We start from the raw sequence: 25,335 nt of genomic DNA, 5'->3' as shown, positions 1-25,335 counted from the left end.
TAGTGGAGGCAGGAACCATACATAGTTTTAAGAAGAGGTATGACAAAGCTCAGGAAGCAGAGAGAGAGAGGATCCAGTAGCGATCAGTGAAGAGGCGGGGCCAGGAGCTGAGTCTCGACCCCTGCAACCACAATTAGGTGAGTACAATTAGGTGAGTACACACACACACACACACACACACACACACACACGCACACGCACGCACACACACACACACACACACACATACACACACACACACACATATACACACACACATATACACACACACATGCACACACACATGCACACACACATGCACACACACATCCACACACACATGCACACACACATGCACACACACATGCGCACACACACACACACACACACACATACACGCGCACACATACACACACACACGCACACACATATATATATATATATATATATATATATATATATATATATATATATATATATATAATCGAGAACAAGCGATGCAAGATGAGAAACAACCACGGGGGGAGTTGAATGATAGCTCTAGGCCTTCCGTATTGCAATCAACAGATCAGGAGCTTGCAATGCTGCAGAAATGAGTAGGAAGTGCAGATAGATTCGTTCAGGGGAACTATTTTTGCAAGTTCCAGATGTGTTGATTGCATCACGAAAGGCCTAGAGCTATAATTCAGCTCTCCCCTCCCCCCCGTGATGTCAGAGGCACAAGGCCTAATTAGAGAATTAATTTTCAACTGAGACCTACTTCGACAAACTTGCCCTAGTCATCAGTCATCCAACTAGTCATCAGTCATCCCACTAGTCATCAGTCATCCCACTAGTCATCAGTCATCCCACTAGTCATCAGTCATCCCACTAGTCATCAGTCGTCCAACCAGTCATCAGTCATCCAACCAGTCATCAGTCATCCAACTAGTCATTAGTCATCCAGCTAGTCATCAATCATCGCACGAGTCTAAAAGATAACTTAGGAAGTTTTTTCAAGTTACTGCTAAGTTAAGGGGTGGCTCAGTTCTTTCATATTGATGAAAAAAATCATTTTGTACCAAAAGAACCTTAGGAAACTTACCTGACTTTATTATAACAAACGCCTTTTAATTTAGCCTAATCCAACTAGATATATTTTAAGTAAGTTTACAGTAATAAAAACACTGAAATATATTATTTTCGTTAGGTTCAGAATGACTTTTGAGAAATTATTGGATACAAACATTTTAGCTTGCCTTATTCGGCAAGAAGAGCGTTTTTATTTAAACCAAAATAGCAAGTTTTACCTATTCGGCACGACATACATATGTATGTATATAATAAAAGAGAGCATCTGTTGTTTTGACAAATGTTAAAGACACGGGTTATAACAGAGGTTTGGTCCACAAAGTGATTCCGGACGTAGATGATGGCCCAATGGCCCAGGATGGCCCAGGATGGCCCAGGATGGCACACGGAAGCCGAGAATTTCCGGAAACGGGACATTGCGAGACATGAATGGGACAAGTTGTGTAGTGAATGTATGTAGTGGAGCCAGTGTTGCTCTTGTCTGGGAGGAGAGAGATGATGTCTGGGAGGAGGGAGATGATGTCTGGGAGGAGAGAGATGATGTCTGGGAGGAGAGAGATGATGTCTGGGAGGAGAGAGATGATGATGTCTGGGAGGAGGGAGATGTCTGGGAGGAGAGAGATGATGTCTGGGAGGAGGGAGATGATGTCTGGGAGGAGAGAGATGATGTCTGGGAGGAGAGAGATGATGATGTCTGGGAGGAGGGAGATGTCTGGGAGGAGAGAGATGATGTCTGGGAGGAGGGAGATGATGTCTGGGAGGAGAGAGATGATGTCTGGGAGGAGAGAGATGATGATGTCTGGGAGGAGGGAGATGTCTGGGAGGAGAGAGATGATGTCTGGGAGGAGAGAGATGATGTCTGGGAGGAGGGAGATGATGTCTGGGAGGAGGGAGATGATGTCTGGGAGGAGGGAGATGTCTGGGAGGAGAGAGATGATGTCTGGGAGGAGGGAGATGACGATGTCTGGGAGAAGGGAGATGATGATGTCTGGGAGGAGAGAGATGATGTCTGGGAGGAGAGAGATGATGTCTGGGAGGAGGGAGATGTCTGGGAGGAGAGAGATGATGTCTGGGAGGAGAGAGATGATGTCTGGGAGGAGGGAGATGACGATGTCTGGGAGAAGGGAGATGATGATGTCTGGGAGGAGAGAGATGATGTCTGGGAGGAGGGAGATGATGATGTCTGGGAGGAGGGAGATTATGATGTCTGGGAGGAGGGAGATGTCTGGGAGGAGGGAGATGATGTCTGGGAGGAGAGAGATGATGATGTCTGGGAGGAGGAAGATGATGTCAGAGAAGAGGGAGGGAGAGAGAGGGAGGGAGGGGGGGGGAGAGAGAGAGAGAGATGGTACACACACACACACACACACACACACACACTACGAGCAATCAGCTACAAAGTTACAAATTAGCATCCGCTGAGAGAGAAACGGAAGCCTGATACAAGTTATGTACTCTAGCATTAGTACCAGCAACTCGCCCCACACGAAGCACTACCCGTTGCAACATAAGACTCCCTCTTGCACCATATGCAATCACGATTATTGCAAAGTTATCCGAGTGCCTTTGGTGCATTTAGAGACCAGTTTATCAATAACAACTTACTTTAATCTTGTGTCCTGTGGATTTCCAACTGTAATCTAATACTCGACCTTGAAGGGTGGCGGTGGGTGGTAGTGGGTGGTGCGTATTAGTGGGTGGTGGGTATTAGTGGGTGGTGGGTATTAGTGGGTGGTGGGTATTAGTGGGTGGTGGGTATTAGTGGGTGGTGGTGGGTGGGTTCTTGGGTAGCAACGAGGGCAACATTATGTGGAGATTACCTCAGTAATTAAGACATTTTTTTCAATAATATAAGATAGAAGAATTGCAAAACTTTTCGTGGATATATACATTAAGGTATATACATTTCAGTGTATATACACTGAGATATACACCTCTCAGTGTATATACACTGAGATATACACCTCTCAGTGTATATACACTGAGATATACACCTCTCAGTGTATATACACTGAGATATACACCTCTCAGTGTATATATACTGAGATATACACCTCTCAGTGTATATACACTGAGATATACACCTCTCAGTGTATATACACTGAGATATACACCTCTCAGTGTATATACACTGAGATATACACCTCTCAGTGTATATACACTGAGAGGTGTATGTCTCAGTGTATATACACTGATATATTGCTGTTGTCCCTTGTTGCGTTATTCTCCACATTCACTATCTCTCTTCTCTCCCTGTCTCTCTCTCCCTCTCCATATCTCCTTCCCCTCACTCTCTCACCCTCTCTCCCTCTCTCCTTCCCTCCCTCTCTCCCTCCTTCTCTCCCTCATATTACTCTGGCTCCCTCGTTCACTCTCCCTCGTTCATTCTTGTCCGTTCCTAATTACTCTGAGTGGTTTCCTGTTGATGACGTTCTCCATCTCTCTCTCTCTCTCTCTCTCTCTCTCTCTCTCTCTCTCTCTCTCTCTCTCTCTCTCTCTCTCTCTCTCTCTCTCTCTCTCTCTCTCTCTCTCTCTCTCCCCACAAGGGTTTTTCAACGTTAAATTCTTGTATTTTTTTTACTAGGTAAGAACTGTTGCTTGCTTTAGCTAAGAATTTCTGAATCATATTCTTGAATCATTCTGAATCAGATATCTGAATCATGTTCTTGAATCATTCTGAATCAGATATCTGAATCATGTTCTTGAATCATTCTGAATCAGATATCTGAATCATGTTCTTGAATCATTCTGAATCAGATATCTGAATCATGTTCTTGAATCATTCTGAATCAGATATCTGAATCATGTTCTTGAATCATTCTGACTCAGATATCTGAATCATGTTCTTGAATCATTCTGAATCAGATATCTGAATCATTCTGAATCAGATATCTGAATCATGTTCTTGAATCATTCTGAATCAGATATCTGAATCATGTTCTTGAATCATTCTGAATCAGATATCTGAATCATGTTCTTGAATCATTCTGAATCAGATATCTGAATCATGTTCTTGAATCATTCTGAATCAGATATCTGAATCATGTTCTTGAATCATTCTGAATCAGATATCTGAATCATGTTCTTGAATCATTCTGAATCAGATATCTGAAGCATGTTCTTGAATCATAATGAATCAGATATCTGAAGCATGTTCTTGAATCATTCTGAATCATGTTCTTGAATCATTCTGAATCAGATATCTGAATCATGTTCTTGAATCATTCTGACTCAGATATCTGAATCATGTTTTCGAATCATTCTGAATCAGATATCTGAATCATGTTCTTGAATCATTCTGACTCAGATATCTGAATCATGTTCTTGAATCATTCTGAATCAGATATCTGAATCATTCTGAATCAGATATCTGAATCATGTTCTTGAATCATTCTGAATCAGATATCTGAATCATGTTCTTGAATCATTCTGAATCAGATATCTGAATCATGTTCTTGAATCATTCTGAATCAGATATCTGAATCATGTTCTTGAATCATTCTGAATCAGATATCTGAATCATGTTCTTGAATCATTCTGAATCAGATATCTGAATCATGTTCTTGAATCATTCTGAATCAGATATCTGAATCATGTTCTTGAATCATTCTGAATCAGATATCTGAAGCATGTTCTTGAATCATAATGAATCAGATATCTGAAGCATGTTCTTGAATCATTCTGAATCATGTTCTTGAATCATTCTGAATCAGATATCTGAATCATGTTCTTGAATCATTCTGACTCAGATATCTGAATCATGTTTTCGAATCATTCTGAATCAGATATCTGAATCATGTTCTTGAATCATTCTGAATCAGATATCTGAATCATGTTCTGGAATCATTCTGACTCAGATATCTGAATCATGTTCTGGAATCATTCTGACTCAGATATCTGAATCATGTTTTCGAATCATTCTGAATCAGATATCTGAATCATGTTCTTGAATCATTCTGAATCAGATATCTGAATCATGTTCTGGAATCATTCTGACTCAGATATCTGAATCATATTCTTGAATCATTCTGAATTCAAGTCTACTCTTCCCCAAGCAACGTAATTCATACACACGAAAGAGAGAGAGAGAGAGAGAGAGAGAGAGAGAGAGAGAGAGAGAGAGAGAGAGAGAGAGAGAGAAAGAGTGAGTGTGAGAGAGAGAGATTATGATAATCCTCCATCAAGCAGTGCTAATAACAGAGTCATGTCATCACAACAGACATGTCCACCTTTCAAAACACGACTCTTATCTCTTGTTTAAAAAATGATGACTTTTTTTATTTTTTATATATTTTTTTCATGATATATACATGTATATATCACGAAGTACTATACCCTCACCTCCAGGACTCAAGTCCGGCTAATTGGTTTCCACTGAATTCCTTCAGAAATGCTACTTTGCTGACACTCCAACAGCACGTCAGGTCATAATACCTGACATGCCTCATCTCACACAAGTATGCTTGATGTCCAAGCCACTCAAACACAAAACCTTTACCTCCCATCCTTTTTTTTAACCATTAAATCCATTCGTTTCCTAGGTTTTCTCCTAGGCTTTCTTTCTCATTCCAAAACTTCCTCATTCTCAGCAAAATAAGACAGCACCTAACCCACTCTCTCGCTTCCTCTTCTTCACATTTATTCACCATTCTCTTAACCTCTCTTTTACTCTATACTCATCCCTCCTCATATATTTTCTCTTACTACTCTACCTCATCATTCCACCAGTCTCTCTTCTTCCTTCCTGCACCCACCCTTCTATATCAACAAACTATATTCTTAAACCTAGCCCATACATCTCCACGCTCATTACCAGTATCTCGGTAGCCAACCTTTTATACCATTTTAATGTTCATTCTGTCAGACACTGCAACACAAGGGTATCTTGGTACAGACCATCAACTTCGACAACCTCTACTAGTGAGAACGGCTGGGTTTGAGAGGGACCTGCCCTCCCAAAGCAACCTACGTCTCACCTCCTGGCACTATATAAGTCTCCATCCTGTCACTTCAACTTCATATTGTTTCAGACAACGGAACAATGCTCTTCTCCAGACTGAGGGACTGACCACCTCAAAACTTTAAGGGTGATGGACTGATTACATCGTCTTCAAGTATCTTCTGCTTCTATCAACTTTTCTGTACTCGACTGAGGAAGCCTACTGTGTAGGCGAAACGTTTCGAAATAAAGATACCTAACTGTTGCATATGTGTCTTACCTAACAATCTGTCGGTATTTTATACCATTTTAATGTTCAGCCAACCTTTCTACCAACAGTTGTTTATATCACCCTAACTGCCCCTTCTTTTAGTTTATAAGTAAGTAATTAAGTAACTTTTACCTCTTACTGTATAATGTAAGTCTTGTATCCCATCTACATCTTATTTCCATTGTAGCTACGACTCAAAATATATAGTGTGTTGACGTGTGTGTTTTAATTCTAATAATCTGATTTGAGAATGGCTTGCCTAGTATGGGCCAGTAGATCTGCTGCAGTGTTCCTCCTTAATATCACTGTGTTTTGCCCCAGAGGGGCGAAACATCGACGTAAAGCTACCCAAGTGTAAAAAAAAAAATATCAAGGCGGGATTTGAACCCGCGGTCAGAGAGTCTCAAAAGTCTGGAGTTTTGAGACTCTCTGATCGCGGGTTCGAATCCCGCCCGGGGTATGGTTTGTTTGCAATCGTGTCATTACGATTTCGTGAGTCTTGTACCCAAGTGTTGATGTATTTTACATGCCAGTGCAACACAATTCCCTGATAGACCATTTTGTGTTGAGTGCGTCTACAACAGTCACCCTTTTGACTGTCTCCAAAACAACAGTGCCAAGGTGACTGTGGCTAAGGAGACTAGTGACTGAGGGGACTCAGGGGACTCAGGGGACTCTGGGGACTTTGGGGACACAGGTGAGTCTAACAAGGGTTCATTCATTATTATACAATGAACAATGGAACACCCCTAGTTTCTAATTTGTGTCAAAAACCATGTTTGAAAAAGTTCTTTTGAAAGTAGGGGAAAGCTCCCATAAGGTTATTTAAAACGTAAAGCTAGCTTTATTTTTTCATGTGGAGAGAGAAAGAGAGAGAGAGAGAGAGAGAGAGAGAGAGAGAGGCAGGAACACAATTAAGAGGTTAATTCTTCTTAGTTTTTTCCTCTTTTCATTCTCGTGTTTTTATGCGGAAAATCAGAGAGAGAGAGAGAGAGAGAGAGAGAATTACTAGGTTAATTCCTATTGTTTTTTCTCTCTCATTCTCTTGTCTTTCTCATTCCTCCTTACGTCTGTTGTTTTGGTCTCTCCCTCTAGCCTCTTCTCTTGTTTTCCTCTCCCTTACTCTTATTATGCTCTTCTACACAGGTGAGAAAGTGTGAGTAATAGTAATAGTAATAGTAATAGTAGCAGTAGTAATAGTAGTAGTTACCGGTTGTCAAAGGAACTTGTCGAGAGACACTTGGCCTGCTGTTTTGTGTGTACAAATATACTCGCCTAGCTATGGTTGCAAGGGTCGAGTCATAGCTCCTGGCCACAACACGTGTGTGTGTGTGTGCGTGCGTGCTAATCTATGGTTACATTGGTCGATTCATAGCTCCTGGCCCCACGTGTGTGTGTGTGTGTGTGAGTGTATACTAAGCTATGGTTGCAGGGGTCAAGTCATACCTCCTGGTCCCTCGCACGTGTGTAAGATACACCTCTAAGGGCTCTCTCTCAGGGAGATGAGAGAGAGATGCAGCATCCCTCAACTGTGTACCCAGACGTGAAACTCTGGCCGGCTTCTCCACATCTCTGGAACAACAGCTGCTTCCTCAGGACTGGCTCCGCATTCAGACTTCCTCGGCATCTCAATTACATCACCAACAAAAGCTAATTCATTGCTTTTGTGGGTATGAAAGGGCCTTTTATGAGCCGTTTGCTATTGGAAGACAGCAGTATCTTAGGGCTTTTGTTATTGCAAGCCCGACTCTGCTTTTGCTGTTGTTAGTGGGTTCTGAGCTTTTGTTAGCGGTTCTCGTAAAATTTTTACTTTTTTTGTGCTATTGTTAGCTTTTTTGTGCTGTTAGCTTTTTTGGTTAGCGGACTTTGTGCTATTGTTAGGTGGCTTTTGTGCTGTTGTTAGCGGGTTTTGTGCTGTTGTTAGCTCTAATTCTAGCTTTAATTATAGCTTTAATTCTAGTTTTTTTTTCAGCTCTGTAAATGATATTAGGAAGTGAGATTAAGCTCGTTTTTGTCTCAGTGAAAAAAATGAATTTTAAAGAGATTAGTTATATGGCTTTTGTTAATATTTCTCTCTCTCTCTCTCTCTCTCTCTTTCTCTCTCTCTCTCTCTCTCTCTCTCTCTCTCTCTCTCTCTCTCTCTCTCTCTCTCTCTCTCTCTCTCTCTCTCTCTCGCTCTCCCTGATTGCTAATTGCCAGATCAAATAAACGATTATCTAATAATCTGAAATAATCGCCCTGAATTATATACAAATCCTGTACACAAATCAAGAGTATTCTCTCTCTCTCTCTCTCTCTGTCTCTCTCTCTCTCTCTTTCTCTCTTTCTCTCTCCCTGAAATCACATTATTATTATTATTATTAGTATAATCAAGGGGGAAGCGCTAAACCCGGAGGATTATACAGCGCCTGGGGGGGGGATGTGGAAGGCATTCAGGCTTAATTCGGGGAACTGGAGCACAGATCCAATTCCCTAAATCAAGAGCCCCTCACCAACATCAAGGAACCTTCCTTGAGGGGCCTGAAATCACAAATTATCCTCCTGCTGCCTTAGTTATCAATGTAGATAACTCAGCGTCTTGATAATTCAAAATTATTAAATGTCTTTGTAAATTTATCAAATGTCTCTGTAAATGTAAATCACTAAACCACTCTGCTGATCTCACTCAACTAATCTCGCTCAATCTCAACTAATTTCACTCAGTCTCACACTAATCTCATTCAACTAATCCCACATAACTAGTCCCACACAAATAATCTCACACAACCAATTCCAAACAACCAATCTAACAACTAATCTCACACAACTAATCCCACACAACTAATCCCACACAACTAATCTCACTCAACTAATCTCACTCTAGTCTCACACAATCCCACACAACTAATCTCATACAACTAATCCCACACAACTAATCTCACACAACGAATCTCACACAACTAATCCCACACAACTAATCCCACACAACTAATCTCACACTAATTCCACACAACTAATCCCACACACCTAATCTCACACTAATCCCAGACAAACTAATCTCACACAACTAATCTCACACAACTAATCCCACACAACTAATCCCACACTAATCTCGCACAACTAATCTCAAACCACAAATCCCACAAAACTAATCTCACACAATCCCACACAACTAATCTCACACTAATCGCACACTAATCTCACACAACTAATCCCACACTTATCTCACACAATTAATCTCACACAACTAATCCCACACAACTAATATCAAACAACTAATCCCACACAACTAATCCCATACAACTAATCTCACACAACTAATCTCACACAACTAATCCCACACAACTAATCTCACAACTAATCCCACACAACTATCCCAGACAACTAATCTCACACAACTAATCTCACACAACTAATCTCACACAACTAATCTCACACAACTAATCTCACACAACTAATCCCACACAACTAATCCCACACAACTAATCTCACAACTAATCCCACACAACTATCCCAGACAACTAATCTCACACAACTAATCTCACACAACTAATCCCACACAACTAATCTCACAACTAATCCCACACAACTATCCCAGACAACTAATCTCACACAATCCCATACATCTAATCCCACACAACTAATCTCACACAACTAATCTCACACAACTAATCTCACACAGCTAATCTCACACAACTAATCTCACACAACTAATCTCACACAACTAATCTCACACAACTAATCTCACACAGCTAATCTCACACAACTAATCCCACACAACTAATCCCACACATCTAATCCCACACAACTAATCTCACACAACTAATCTCACACAACTAATCCCACACAACTAATCCCCCACAACTAATCCCACACAACTAATCTCACACAACTAATCTCACACAACTAATCTCACACAACTAATCTCACACAACTAATCCCACACAACTAATCTCACAAAATGCGTTGTAAATTTGTACCCCATAAAAATTTTCAATTATTTTTTTCTCTTGAATAAATACTTATGATGTCATTTGCAACAACAAAAAATTGATGTTTGATGTAATGTTGAAAATTGTCAACTTCCGCTCAGGCTGCTGCAATGTTGCAACAGTAAGTGCAATGTTGCAGCAGTAAGTGCAGTGTTGCAGCAGTAAGTGCATTGTTGCAGCAGTAAGTGCATTGTTGCAGCAGTAAGTGCAATGTTGCAGCAGTAAGTGCAATGTTGCAGCAGTAAGTGCAATGTTGCAGCAGTAAGTGCAATGTTGCAGCAGTAAGTGCACTGTTGCAGCAGTAAGTGCACTGTTGCAGCAGTAAGTGCAATGTTGCAGCAGTAAGTGCAATGTTGCAGCAGTAAGTGCAATGTTGCAGCAGTAAGTGCAATGTTGCAGCAGTAAGTGCAGTGTTGCAGCAGTAAGTGCAATGTTGCAGCAGTAAGTGCAGTGTTGCAGCAGTAAGTGCAATGTTGCAGCAGTAAGTGCAATGTTGCAGCAGTAAGTGCATTGTTGCAGCAGTAAGTGCAATGTTGCAGTAGTAAGTGCAATGTTGCAGCAGTAAGTGCAATGTTGCAGCAGTAAGTGCAATGTTGCAGCAGTAAGTGCATTGTTGCAGCAGTAAGTGCAATGTTGCAGCAGTAAGTGCAATGTTGCAGCAGTAAGTGCAATATTGCAGCAGTAAGTGCATTGTTGCAGCAGTAAGTGCAATGTTGCAGCAGTAAGTGCATTATTGCAGCAGTAAGTGCAATGTTGCAGCAGTAAGTGCAATGTGCAGCAGTAAGTGCAATGTTGCAGCAGTAAGTGCATTGTTGCAGCAGTAGGTGCAATGTTGCAGCAGTAAGTGCAATGTTGCAGCAGTAAGTGCATTGTTGCAGCAGTAAGTGCAATGTTGCAGCAGTAAGTGCAATGTTGCAGCAGTAAGTGCAATGTTGCAGCAGTAAGTGCAATGTTGCAGCAATAAGTGCAATGTTACAGCAGTAAATGCAGTGTTGCAGCAGTAAGTGCAATGTTGCAGCAGTAAGTGCAGTGTTGCAGCAGTTAGTGCAATGTTGCAGCAGTAAGTGCAATGTTGCAGCATTAAGTGCAATGTTGCAGCAGTAAGTGCATTGTTGCAGCAGTAAGTGCATTGTTGCAGCAGTAAGTGCAATGTTGCAGCAGTAAGTGCAGTGTTGCAGCAGCAAGTGCAATGTTGCAGCAGCAAGTGCAATGTTGCAGCAGTAAGTGCAATGTTGCAGCAGTAAGTGCAATGTTGCAGCAGTAAGTGCAATGTTGCAGCAGTAAGTGCAATGTTGCAGCAGTAAGTGCAATGTTGCAGCAGTAAGTGCAATGTTGCAGCAGTAAGTGCAATGTTGCAGCAGCATCTGCAATATTGCAGCAGTAAACGCAATGTTGCAGCAGTAAGTGCGATGTTGCAGCAGTAAGTGCAATGTACAGCAGCGCCTGTAATGTTGCAGCAGTAAGTGCACTGTTGCAGCAGTACCTGAAGTGTTGCATCAGTACCTGACGTGTTGCATCAGTACCTGCAACCTTGCAGTAGCACCTGAAATGTTGCATCATCACCTGCAACCTTGCAGTAGCACCTGCAATGTTGCAGCAATACCTGCGGTGTTGCAGCAGCACCTGCAATGTTGCAGTAAGTGCAATGTTGCAGCAGTGCCTGTAATGTTGCAGTGGCACCTGCAGTGTTGCAGCAGTACCTGCAGTGTTGCAGCAGTGCCTGCAGTGTTGCAGCAGTGCCTGCTGTGTTACAGCAGCACCTATAATGTTGCAACAGTACCTGTAATGTTGAAGCAGTATCTGCAAATGTTGCAGCAGCACCTGCAAATGTTGCAGCAGTACATGCAATGGTGCAGCAGTACCTGCAGTGTTGCAGCAGCACCTGCAAATGTTGCAGCAGCTCCTGCAAATGTTGCAGCAGCTCCTGCAAATGTTGCAGAAGTACCTGCATTGTTGCAGCAGCACCTGCAGTGTTGCAGCAGTGCCTGCAGTGTTGCAGCAGCACCTGCAGTGTTGCAGCAGCACCTGCAGTGTTGCAGCAGTACCTGCAGTGTTGCAGCAGCACCTGCAGTGTTGCAGCAGTACCTGCAGTGTTGCAGCAGTACCTGCAGTGTTGCAGCAGCACCTGCAATGTTGCAGCAGTAACTGCAATGGTGCAGCAGTTGCAGCAGTATCTGCAGTGTTGCAGCAGTGCCTACAGTGTTGCAGCAGTACCTGCAGTGTTGCAGCAGTACCTGCAGTGTTGCAGCAGTACCTGCAGTGTTGCAGCAGTACCTGCAGTGTTGCAGCAGCACCTGCAGTGTTGCAGCAGCACCTGAAATGTTGCAACAGTACCTGCAGTGTTGCAGCAGTGCCTGCAGTGTTGCAGCAGTCCCTCAATGTTGCAGCAGCACCTGCAATGTTGCAGCAGTTGCAGCAGTACCTGCAGTGGTGCAGCAGTACCTGCAGTGTTGCAGCAGTGCCTGCAGTGTTGCAGCAGCACCTGAAATGTTGCAACAGTACCTGCAGTGTTGCAGCAGCACCTGCAGTGTTGCAGCAGCACCTGCAGTGTTGCAGCAGCACCTGCAGTGTTGCAGCAGCACCTGCAGTGTTGCAGCAGCACCTGCAGTGTTGCAGCAGCACCTGCAGTGTTGCAGCAGCACCTGCAGTGTTGCAGCAGCACCTGCAGTGTTGCAGCAGCACCTGCAGTGTTGCAGCAGCACCTGCAGTGTTGCAGCAACACCTGCAGTGTTGCAGCAGCACCTGCAGTGTTGCAGCAGCACCTGCAGTGTTGCAGCAACACCTGCAGTGTTGCAGCAGCACCTGCAGTGTTGCAGCAGCACCTGCAGTGTTGCAGCAACACCTGCAGTGTTGCAGCAGCACCTGCAGTGTTGCAGCAGCACCTGCAGTGTTGCAGCAGCACCTGCAGTACCTGCAGCAGCACCTGCAGTGTTGCAGCAGCACCTGCAGTGTTGCAGCAGCACCTGCAGTGTTGCAGCAGCACCTGCAGTGTTGCAGCAGCACCTGCAGTGTTGCAGCAGCACCTGCAGTGTTGCAGCAGCACCTGCAGTGTTGCAGCAGCACCTGCAGTGTTGCAGCAGCACCTGCAGTACCTGCAGCAGCACCTGCAGTGTTGCAGCAGCACCTGCAGTGTTGCAGCAGCACCTGCAGTGTTGCAGCAGCACCTGCAGTGTTGCAGCAACACCTGCAGTGTTGCAGCAGCACCTGCAGTGTTGCAGCAGCACCTGCAGTGTTGCAGCAGCACCTGCAGTGTTGCAGCAACACCTGCAGTGTTGCAGCAGCACCTGCAGTGTTGCAGCAACACCTGCAGTGCAGCAGCACCTGCAGTGTTGCAGCAGCACCTGCAGTGTTGCAGCAACACCTGCAGTGTTGCAGCAGCACCTGCAGTGTTGCAGCAGCACCTGCAGTGTTGCAGCAGCACCTGCAGTGTTGCAGCAGCACCTGCAGTGTTGCAGCAGCACCTGCAGTGTTGCAGCAGCACCTGCAGTGTTGCAGCAGCACCTGCAGTACCTGCAGCAGCACCTGCAGTGTTGCAGCAGCACCTGCAGTGTTGCAGCAACACCTGCAGTGTTGCAGCAGCACCTGCAGTGTTGCAGCAGCACCTGCAGTGTTGCAGCAGCACCTGCAGTGTTGCAGCAACACCTGCAGTGTTGCAGCAGCACCTGCAGTGTTGCAGCAGCACCTGCAGTGTTGCAGCAGCACCTGCAGTACCTGCAGCAGCACCTGCAGTGTTGCAGCAGCACCTGCAGTACCTGCAGCAGCACCTGCAGTGTTGCAGCAGCACCTGCAGTGTTGCAGCAGCACCTGCAGTGTTGCAGCAGCACCTGCAGTGTTGCAGCAACACCTGCAGTGTTGCAGCAGCACCTGCAGTACCTGCAGCAGCACCTGCAGTGTTGCAGCAGCACCTGCAGTGTTGCAGCAGCACCTGCAGTGTTGCAGCAGCACCTGCAGTGTTGCAGCAACACCTGCAGTGTTGCAGCAACACCTGCAGTGTTGCAGCAACACCTGCAGTGTTGCAGCAGCACCTGCAGTGTTGCAGCAGCACCTGCAGTGTTGCAGCAGCACCTGCAGTGTTGCAGCAGCACCTGCAGTGTTGCAGCAGCACCTGCAGTGTTGCAGCAGCACCTGCAGTGTTGCAGCAACACCTGCAGTGTTGCAGCAGCACCTGCAGTGTTGCAGCAGCACCTGCAGTGTTGCAGCAGCACCTGCAGTGTTGCAGCAGCACCTGCAGTGTTGCAGCAGCACCTGCAGTGTTGCAGCAGCACCTGCAGTGTTGCAGCAACACCTGCAGTGTTGCAGCAGCACCTGCAGTGTTGCAGCAGCACCTGCAGTGTTGCAACAGCACCTGCAGTGTTGCAGCAGCACCTGCAGTGTTGCAGCAACACCTGCAGTGTTGCAGCAGCACCTGCAGTGTTGCAGCAACACCTGCAGTGTTGCAGCAGCACCTGCAGTGTTGCAGCAGCACCTGCAGTGTTGCAGCAGCACCTGCAGTGTTGCAGCAGCACCTGCAGTGTTGCAGCAGCACCTGCAGTGTTGCAGCAGCACCTGCAGTGTTGCAGCAGCACCTGCAGTGTTGCAGCAGCACCTGCAGTGTTGCAGCAACACCTGCAGTGTTGCAGCAACACCTGCAGTGTTGCAACAGCACCTGCAGTGTTGCAGCAACACCTGCAGTGTTGCAACAGCACCTGCAGTGTTGCAGCAGCACCTGCAGTGTTGCAACAGCACCTGCAGTGTTGCAGCAGCACCTGCAGTGTTGCAGCAGCACCTGCAGTGTTGCAACAGCACCTGCAGTGTTGCAACAGCACCTGCAGTGTTGCAGCAACACCTGCAGTGTTGCAGCAGCACCTGCAGTGTTGCAGCAGCACCTGCAGTGTTGCAGCAGCACCTGCAGTACCTGCAGCAGCACCTGCAGTGTTGCAGCAGCACCTGCAGTGTTGCAGCAGCACCTGCAGTGTTGCAGCAGCACCTGCAGTACCTGCAGCAGCACCTGCAGTGTTGCAGCAGCACCTGCAGTGTTGCAGCAGCACCTGCAGTGTTGCAGCAGCACCTGCAGTGTTGCAGCAGCACCTGCAGTGTTGCAGCAGCACCTGCAGTACCTGCAGCAGCACCTGCAGTGTTGCAGCAGCACCTGCAGTGTTGCAGCAGCACCTGCAGTGTTGCAGCAGCACCTGCAGTGTTGCAGCAACACCTGCAGTGTTGCAGCAGCACCTGCAGTGTTGCAGCAGCACCTGCAGTGTTGCAGCAGCACCTGCAGTACCTGCAGCAGCACCTGCAGTGTTGCAACAGCACCTGCAGTGTTGCAGCAGCACCTGCAGTGTTGCAGCAGCACCTGCAGTACCTGCAGCAGCACCTGCAGTGTTGCAACAGCACCTGCAGTGTTGCAGCAGCACCTGCAGTGTTGCAGCAACACCTGCAGTGTTGCAGCAACACCTGCAGTGTTGCAGCAGCACCTGCAGTGTTGCAGCAACACCTGCAGTGTTGCAGCAACACCTGCAGTGTTGCAGCAGCACCTGCAGTGTTGCAACAGTTGCAGAAGTACCTGCAACATTACTACTATTATTACTGTTACTATTAACAGTTTTATAATAATATCATTATTAAAACTAGTATATTTTTTAAAGAATAAATTGCTGGGGAGCGCTCAACCCTCAGGGGTGGTACACCTCCTGGGAACTGGAAGACAAATTGAATCCATGATAAATCCCCGCTCTAGTTTCCGGGATCAAGAACCTTTGGCATCGAGGTGCCTCGCTGGAAGACTAAGATGAAGAGAGAACATAGTGATGAACAGAAGAACAGAGAACACAGAGAATTTGATAATGGGAAAATAGTGAATACTCTACGTAAATTGTTGTAATGGGTGGAATACATTTGATGGGAAATGAATGGAAAATAGTTTTGAAGGATAGGAAAATGGGGAGATTTGAAGATAATTGTCTGAATTTTTATGATTTCTTCAAAGATACTCAAAGTACAATATGTAACATACTCTGTTATATAAAAAAAGTATTGGATGAGTTCAAAGAAAGAGTATTGGAAGAGAGTCTGAGAATCATGGCTCTCACGGAGACGCAATCTGGTGGAGTGATTGCAGATGTAGTATTCACATGAGGATATCAGCTACTGAGGAAAGGTTGAAGAATAAGACATTTATTCACTGCTCAACTTGCCTCTATCGAGACAACATTTCGCTCTTTAGTAGAGCTCTATACAGAGCGAAAAGTTGTCAAAATACAGTGGAGAACATTTTCTCATTGGAGACTGAAATCTGTATAACCAGTGGCTAGTAATGAGGCTGGGCCAAGAGATATGACCCAGCTCATGAAGGTGAGTACAGGTAGGCGAGAGCAGGTAGGTGAGTACAGGTAGGTGAGTACAGGTAGGTGAGTACAGGTAGGTAAATACAGGTAGGAGAGTACAGGTAGGTAAATACAGGTAGGAGAGTACAAGTGAGTACACACACATCACCTCCCACATCAGGGAGCAACATTCACAGTCGTCTACCGTGGGAGAAGCCAGTGTGAGTTTAATCCAGTAAAAGGCTTGATCTCTAAGGGAGCAGTAAGGGAAACCTGCAGCCACTCGCCATAAATACTGTGTGTGTGTGTGCGTGTGTGTGTGTGTGTGTGTGTGTGTGTGTGTGTGTGTGTATACTCGCCTATTTGTGGTTGCAGGAGTCGAGTCACATCTACTGGTTAAGCCTCTCACTGGTCGCTACTAGGTCCACTCCCTCCCCGCTCCATGAGCTTTATCGTATCTCTTCTTAAAGCTATGAAGGGATTCTGCCTCCACTACGTTACTTTCCTTATTGTTCCACTTCTTGACAAGTTTATGACTGAAGAAATACTTCCTAACATCCCTGTGACTCATCTAAGTCGTCAACTTCCAACTGTGACCCCTTGTTACAGTGTCCCATCTCTGGCACATCCTGTCTTTGTCCACCTTGTCAATTCCTCTCAGTATTTCATATGTCCTTATCATGTCCTCCCCTATCCCTCCTGTTCTCCAATTATCGTCAGATCGATTTCCCTTAACCTCTCCTCGTAGGACACACCCCTTAGCTCATGGACTAGTCTTGTTGCAAACCTTTGCACCTTCTTTAGTTTCTTGATGTGCTTGACCAGGTGTGGGTTCCATACTGGTGCTGCATACTCCAGTATGGGCCTGACGTACAAAGTGTACAGAGTCCTGACGATTTCTTACTGAGGAGTCGAAAAGCTATTCTTAGACTTGTTATGTCTATTGACAACTGGGAAAAGAGGAGAAGAGAGCATCACTGATGATAGTTGGCTTAGAGGAGAGGGAAGGAAGACGAAAGAGAAAAGAGATGAAACAGATTGTAGGTAATTAGAGGAGCATAGCCAGGAGACCTACTGGATTGGTAATGTTTCTGCAGGTCACAATACTGACCTACATAGCAGGTCTCACCAGTGATCACTAGAGGTCACACCAGTGAACATTAGAGGTCACACCAGTGATCACCAGAGGTCACACCAGTGATCACTAGAGGTCACACCAGTGATCACTAGAGGTCACACCAGTGATCACTAGAGGTCACACCAGTGATCACTAGAGGTCACATCAGTGATCTTCACTAGAGGTCACATCAGTGATCTTTACTAGAGGTCACATCAGTGACGTTTACTAGAGGTCACATCAGTGATCTTCACTAGAGGTTACACCAGTAATCTTCAGTAGTTACGCCATTAGCATAACCCAGGTCACACCATTAGCCTAGACCAGGTCACACCAGTGACCTAACAAAGGTCACACCAGTGACCTAGCCCAGGCCACACCATTAACCTAACTCAAATCACACCATTAACCTAGGTCAGGCCACACCAGTCACCTAGCCAAGGTCACACCACTGACCTTCCCACGGTCACAGTTCTACCTTGTGGCCCCCAGTGTCCACTCGGGGCCCCCCGAGAGAGCCACGAAGAGGGCCCATGAAGGGACCCAGGCTAAACACAGCCTTTGGAGGCCAGAGCCGGAAAATTGTATCGACACGGGGGGAGGGAAGGAGGGGAAAAGAGGGGATGGGAGAGATGGAGGGTAGGAGAGAGGGGAGAGGAGGGGAAAAATATTCCGATACTTTCCCTATAAAGGCCAAAGTCTAGGGAAAAATCCCATCGCCTGGACACCGTATCGGAAAATACTTTTTCTGACACTTTCTCTCCCAGACTAACTCGAGAGATGAGTATTCTTGGGAATATTCATGGGGAGTATTCTTGGGGAAAATATTCTTGGAGAATATGCTTGGTGAGTATTCTTGTGGAGAATATTCTTGGGGAGTATTCTTGTGGAGAATATTCATGGGGAGTATTCTTGTGGAGAATATTCATGGGGAGTATTCTTGTGGAGAATATTCATGGGGAGTATTCTTGTGGAGAATATTCATGGGGAGTATTCTTGTGGAGAATATTCTTGGGGAGAATATTCTTGGGGAGAGTATTAGTGAGGAGTGTGTTGTTGAATAAAATATTCTTATGGAGAGTATTCTTGGGAATATTCATTGAGAGTATTCTTGGGGAGATTAATCTTGGGAGAGTATTCTTGGGGAGATTAATCTTGGGAAAGTATTCTTGGGGAGACTAATCTTGGGAAAGTATTCTTTGGGAGATTAATCTTGGGAGAGTATTCTCGGGGAGATTAATCTTGGGAAAGTATTCTTGGGGAGACTAATCTTGGGAAAGTATTCTTTGGGAGATTAATCTTGGGAGAGTATTCTCGGGGAGATTAATCTTGGGAGAGTATTCTTGGGGAGATTAATCTTGGGAGAGTATTCTTGGGGAGATTAATCTTGGGAGAGTATTCTTGGGGAGATTAATCTTGGGAGAGTATTCTTGGGGAGATTAATCTTGGGAGAGTATTCTTGAGGAGATTAATCTTGGGAAAGTATTCTTGGGGAGATTAATTTTGGGAAAGTATTCTTTGGGAGATTAATCTTGGGAGAGTATTCTTGGGGAGATTAATCTTGGGAGAGTATTCTTGGGGAGATTAATCTTGGGAGAGTATTCTTGGGGAGATTAATCTTGGGAGAGTATTCTTGAGGAGATTAATCTTGGGAGAGTATTCTTGGGGAGATTAATCTTGGGAAAGTATTCTTGGGGAGATTAATCTTGGGAAAGTATTCTTTGGAAGATTAATCTTGGGAGAGTATTCTTGGGGAGATTAATCTTGGGAGAGTATTCTTGGGGAGATTAATCTTGGGAGAGTATTCTTGGGGAGATTAATCTTGGGAGAGTATTCTTGGGGAGATTAATCTTGGGAGAGTATTCTTGGGGAGATTAATCTTGGGAGAATATTCTTGGGGAGATTAATCTTGGGAGAGTATTCTTGGGGAGATTAAACCTGGGAGAGTATTCCTGGGGATATTAATCCTGGGAGAGTATTCTTGGGGAGATTAATCTTGGGAGAGTATTCTTGGGGAGATTAATCTTGGGAGAGTATTTTTGGGGAGATTAATCTTGGGAGAGTATTCTTGGGGAGATTAATCTTGGGAGAGTATTCTTGGGGAGATTAACCTTGGGAGAGTATTCTTAGGGAGATTAATCCTGGGAGAGTATTCTTGGGGAGATTAATCTTGGGAGAGTATTCTTGGGAAGGTATTCTTGTGGTGAATATTCCTAGGGAGAATACTTTTGGAAGTAATATTCTATATTCTTGGGAAGACCTTTTCTAGGCCTATCGTAGAACTGTCACTGACCAAGTGTAAGCCTATTGTTGTATAGTAGAACTGTCACTGACCTAGTGTAGGCCTATTGCTGCATAGTAGAACTGTCACTGACCTAGTGTAGGCCTATTGTTGTATAGTAGAACTGTCACTGACCTAGTCTAGGCCTATTGTTGTATAGTAGAACTGTCACTGACCTAGTGTAGGCCTATTGTTGTATAGTAGAACTGTCACTGACCTAGTGTAGGCCTATTGTTGTATAGTAGAACTGTCACTGATCTAGTGTAGGCCTATTGTTGTATAGTAGAACTGTCACTGACCTAGTGTAGGCCTATTGTTGTATAGTAGAGCTGTCACTGACCTAGTGTAGGCCTATTGTTGTATAGTAAAACTGTCACTGACCTAGTGTAGGCCTATTGTTGTATAGTAGAACTGTCACTGACCTAGTGTAGGCCTATTGTTGTATAGTAAAACTGTCACTGACCTAGTGTAGGCCTATTGTTGTATAGTAGAACTGTCACTGACCTAGTGTAGGCCTATTGTTGTATAGTAGAACTGTCACTGACCTAGTGTAGGCCTATTGTTGTATAGTAGAACTGTCACTGACCTAGTGTAGGCCTATTGTTGTATAGTAGAACTGTCACTGTCCTAGTGTAGGCCTATTGTTGTATAGTAGAACTGTCACTGACCTAGTGTAGGCCTATTGTTTAGTAGAACTGTCACTGACCTAGTGTAGGCCTATTGTTGTATAGTAGAACTGTCACTGGCCTAGTGTAGGCCTATTGTATAGAACTGTCACTGACCTAGTGTAGGCCTATTGTATAGTAGAACTGTCACTGACCTAGTGTAGGCCTATTGTTGTATAGTAGAACTGTCACTTACCTAGTATAGGCCTATTGTTATATAGTAGAACTGTCACTGACCTACTGTCACTGACCTAGTGTAGGCCTATTGTTGTATAGTAGAACTGTCACTGACCTAGTGTAGGCCTATTGTTGTATAGTAGAACTGTCACTGACCTAGTGTAGGCCTATTGTTGTATAGTAGAACTGTCACTGGCCTAGTGTAGGCCTATTGTATAGTAGAACTGTCACTGACCTAGTGTAGGCCTATTGTTGTATAGTAGAACTGTCACTGGCCTAGTGTAGGCCTATTGTATAGAACTGTCACTGACCTAGTGTAGGCCTATTGTATAGTAGAACTGTCACTGACCTAGTGTAGGCCTATTGTTGTATAGTAGAACTGTCACTGACCTAGTGTAGGCCTATTGTTGTATAGTAGAACTGTCACTGACCTAGTGTAGGCCTATTGTTCGTTTGCATTTCATTTCTTTTCTAAAAGAAATTAAAAATATATAAAGAACTTTGAACTTCTTTGTCGTAAGCTTCATAATTAAGATTAATTTTTCCTGAACTTTCTCCGTGAACTTTCTCTTGAACTTTTATTAACTTTATGAAATTTTCCATGAACTTTCTCCATGAACTTTCTCTTGAATTTTCTCCATGAACTTTCTCTTGTACTTTCTCCATGAACTTTCTCCTGTACTTTCTCCTGCACTTTCTCTTGTACTTTCTCCTGTACTTTCCCCTGTACTTTCGCCTAAACTTTCTCCTGTACTTTCTCCTATACTTTCTCCTGTACTTTCTCCTATACTTTCCTTGTACTTTCTCCATGAACTTTCTCCATGAACTTTCTCTTGAACTTTCTCCATGAACTTTCTCTTGAACTTTCTCCATGAACTTTCTCTTGAACTTTCTCCATGAACTTTCTCTTGAACTTTCTCCATGAACTTTCTCTTGTACTTTTTCCATGAACTTTCTCTTGTACTTTCTCCATGAACTTTCTCTTGTACTTTCTCCATGAACTTTCTCTTGTGCTTTCTCCATGAACTTTCTCTTGTACTTTCTCCATGAACTTTCTCCTGAACTCTCATTAACTTTATGAAAATTTCCATGAACTTTCTCTTGAACTTTCTCCATGAACTTTCTCCTGAACTTTCTCCTGAAATTTCTCCATGAATTTTCTCCTGAACTTTCTAGGGGGAAGTATCGTTAAGTTTATTTCTCGTTTACATTTATTTACACGATTTATACATTTACACAGTTCCATTCCTTACTGAGTGGAACGTGATAAAGCTCTATACAGAGCGAAAGATGATAAAGCTCTATACTCAGAATGAAGCATGATAAAGCTCTACACAGAGTGAAACATAAAGCTCTACACAAAGTGAAACATAAAGCTCTACACAGAGTGAAACATAAAGCTCTACACAAAGTGAAACATAAAGCTCTACACAGAGTGAAACATAAAGCTCTACACAGAGTGAAACATAAAGCTCTACACAGAGTGAAACATGACAAAGCTCTACACAGAGTGAAACATGACAAAGCTCTACACAGAGTGAAACATAAAGCTCTACACAGAGTGAAACATGACAAAGCTCCACACAGAGTGAAACATAAAACTCTACACAGAGTGAAACATGACAAAGCTCCTTTCCCCCCACCAGCACAACCTGCCAGCACATTTCGCCCACTAAACGAGCCAGTCTCCAGAAATTCCCGGTTAGACAGGTGGTAGCTTTCTCCTAAGTCAGAAAATAATGCCAAGATTGAACTCCCACCAGAATTTTTAATTCTCGTCTTTTCAAGACAGTCACTGACTCTTACCTAGTAAATGCTGGCTAGCTGGGGGCATTCCTTCAATGTTATTTTCCAGATTTTCTTGTTGGACTTTTGATGCTAGTTGAAGGCATTTTCAATGCCCTTTTCTAGACTTTCTTGCTAGTTGAAGGTATCTTCAATACCCTTTTCTAGACTTGCTAGTTGAAGGCCTTTTCAACGCCCTTTTCTAGACTTTCTTGCTACCTGAAGGTATCTTCAGTGCCCTTTTCTAGACTTGCTAGTTGAAGGTATTTTCAATGCCTTTAGGGTGCTGTTTTGCCGTTTAAGGTGCTCTTGGGGCTATTTCCGGTGCTGATTAGGCTATTTATGGTGCTATTATTTGTGCTATTTAGGCGATGTGCTGTTTAGGGTGCTGTTTAGGCTATTTATGGTGATGTTTAGGGTGCTGTGTGGGCTGGATAGAGTGAGAGAGAGAGAGAGAGAGAGTAGCAGTTCCACTTCCTCAGATCAAAATCCCCATCACCTTCATTAAGGCAGGTGAGGCTGTCAATTCTGAACTGACAGCTGTCAGTCAAGTCTATCAGCGGAAGGAATACTGGTTAATATCGTGAATAATATTCCTGGATGAGGGAATATCAGGAGGTGGCGGGATGCTAAAATATTTCCCCTCAGGTCTTGAAAGTTTAAAATATTACTCTAAGAGGCGATATTATCAGTATTATGTTCAGATATTACCCCAGACAACGATAATGGTCAGTAATGGGTTCAGATATTACCCCAGACAACGATAGTGGTCAGTAATGGGTTCAGATATTACCCCAGACAACGATAATGATCAGTAGTGGGTTCAGATATTACCCCAGACAACGATAATGGTAATGGGTTTCGATATTACCCTTGACAATGATAATAATGGGTTCAGATATTATGTGTGTGGTGGGCTGGTATTGTGTGGTGGGCTGGTATCGTGTAGTGGGGTGGTATTGTGTGTGGTGGGCTGGTATTGTGTGGTGAGCTGGTATCGTGTAGTGGGGTGGTATTGTGTGTGGTGGGCTGGTATTGTGTGGTGGGCTGGTATCGTGTAGTGGGGTGGTATTGTGTGTGGTGGGCTGGTATTGTGTGGTGGGGTGGTATTGTGTGTGGTGGGCTGGTATTGTGTGGTAGGGTGGTATTGTGTGTGGTGGGCTGGTATTGTGTGTGGTGGGTTGGTATTGTGTGTGGTGGGCTGGTGTTGTGTGGTAGGGTGGTATTGTGTGTGGTGGGCTGGTATTGTGTGTGGTGGGGTGGTATTGTGTGGTGGGGTGGTATTGTGTGTGGTAGGCTGGTATTGTGTGTGGTGGGTTGGTATTGTGTGTGGGCTGGTATTGTGTGTGGTGGGTTGGTATTGTATGTGGTGGGTTGGTATTGTGTGTGAGCTGGTATTGTGTGTGGTGGGTTGGTATTGTGTGTGGTGGGTTGGTATTGTGTGTGGTGGGGTGGTATTGTGTGGTGGGCTGGTATTGTGTGGTGGGTTGGTATTGTGTGTGGTGGGTTGGTATTGTGTGTGGTGGGGTGGTATTGCGTGTGGTGGGTTGGTATTGTGCGTGGTGGGCTGGTATTGTGTGGTGGGGTGGTATTGTGCATTGGGCTGGTATTGTGTGGTGGGCTGGTACTGTGTGTGGTGGGCTGGTATTGTGTGTGGTGGGCTGGTATTGTGTGTGGTGGGCTGGCATTGTGTGTGGTGGGCTGGTACTGTGTGTGGTTGATTGGTACTGTGTGTGGTGGGTTGGTGTTGTGTATGGTGGGCTGGTATTGTGTGTGGTGCGTTGACATTGTGTGTGGCGGGTTGGTATTGTGTGTGGCGGGTTGGCAATGTGTGTGGTGGGTTGGTATTGTGTGTGGGGGCTGGTATGGTGTGTGGTGGGCTGGTATTGTGTGGTGGGGTAATATTGTGTGTGGTGGGCTGGTATTGTGAGTGGTGGGTTGGTATTGTGTGGTGGGGTGGTATTGTGTGTGGTGGGTGGTATTGTGTGTGTTTGGGTTGGTATTGTGTGTGGTGGGTTGGTATTATGTGTGGTGGGTTGGTATTGTGTGTGGTGGGCTGGTATTGTGTGGTGGGCTGGTATTGTGTGGTGGGCAGGTATTGTGTATGGTGGGCTGGCGTTGTGTGTGGTGGGCTGGTATTGTGTGTGGTGGGTTGGTATTGTGTGTGGTGGGCTGGTACTGTGTGTGGTGGGTTGGTACTGTGTGTGGTGGATTGGTATTGTGTGTGGTTGGCTGGTATTGTGTGTGGTGGGTTGGTACTGTGTGGGGTGGGCTGGTATTGTGTGGTGGGTTAGTACTGTGTGTGGTGGGCTGGTATTGTGTGGTGGGCTGGTACTGTGTGTGGTGGGTTGCCATTTTGTGGTGGGTTGGTATTGTGTGATGGGCTGGTAGTGTGTGTGGTGGGTTGGTACTGTGTCTTATTTTCCTATCCTTCTAGCCACTGAGGGTAGAAAAGGGAATAAGAGATAGGGATAAAGGAAATGGATAAGAGGGAGAGAGAATGTGAGGGAGAAGCCCTTGAAAAGGGAGGGGTGGGAGGTGTTATGGTTGTTCAAACACCCAGGAACCATTAGCGTGTTACCACCCGCACTACCATCTAGCGGACTGAGGCTAAACTTCAGTTCTTCGGATCTGATTTGCTGTAATTTCCACTCCTGGCAGTATTAACCTTATCTGGTGTGGGTTGTAGTCTGGAGAATCACTTTAGGAAAGGTGATCTACCAGGAGAATTTCTGTTATTGTTACTGATTTTCCTGGTTACCAGTAATGACATTGAAGTA

At 44.7% G+C, this 25,335-nt stretch overlaps 1 protein-coding gene across 1 annotated transcript in view; it reads right to left on the bottom strand.

The window, feature by feature from the left end:
• LOC128704832 (axoneme-associated protein mst101(2)-like) overlaps nucleotides 1–25,335 on the bottom strand; it is a 58,102-nt gene that overhangs the window by 23,042 nt on the left and 9,725 nt on the right. Inside the window, exon 2 of the mRNA XM_070104409.1 lies at nucleotides 21,271–21,942. Within this exon, the coding sequence (XP_069960510.1) occupies nucleotides 21,271–21,942 (672 nt within the window). The remainder of the gene's footprint in view (nucleotides 1–21,270; nucleotides 21,943–25,335) is intronic.

The sequence above is a fragment of the Cherax quadricarinatus genome, chromosome 91 (genome assembly GCF_038502225.1).
Source record: "Cherax quadricarinatus isolate ZL_2023a chromosome 91, ASM3850222v1, whole genome shotgun sequence".
Taxonomy (NCBI): domain Eukaryota; kingdom Metazoa; phylum Arthropoda; class Malacostraca; order Decapoda; family Parastacidae; genus Cherax; species Cherax quadricarinatus.
Note: the sequence above shows the minus strand (reverse complement) of the source record. Positions and strands in the feature narration are given on the sequence as shown.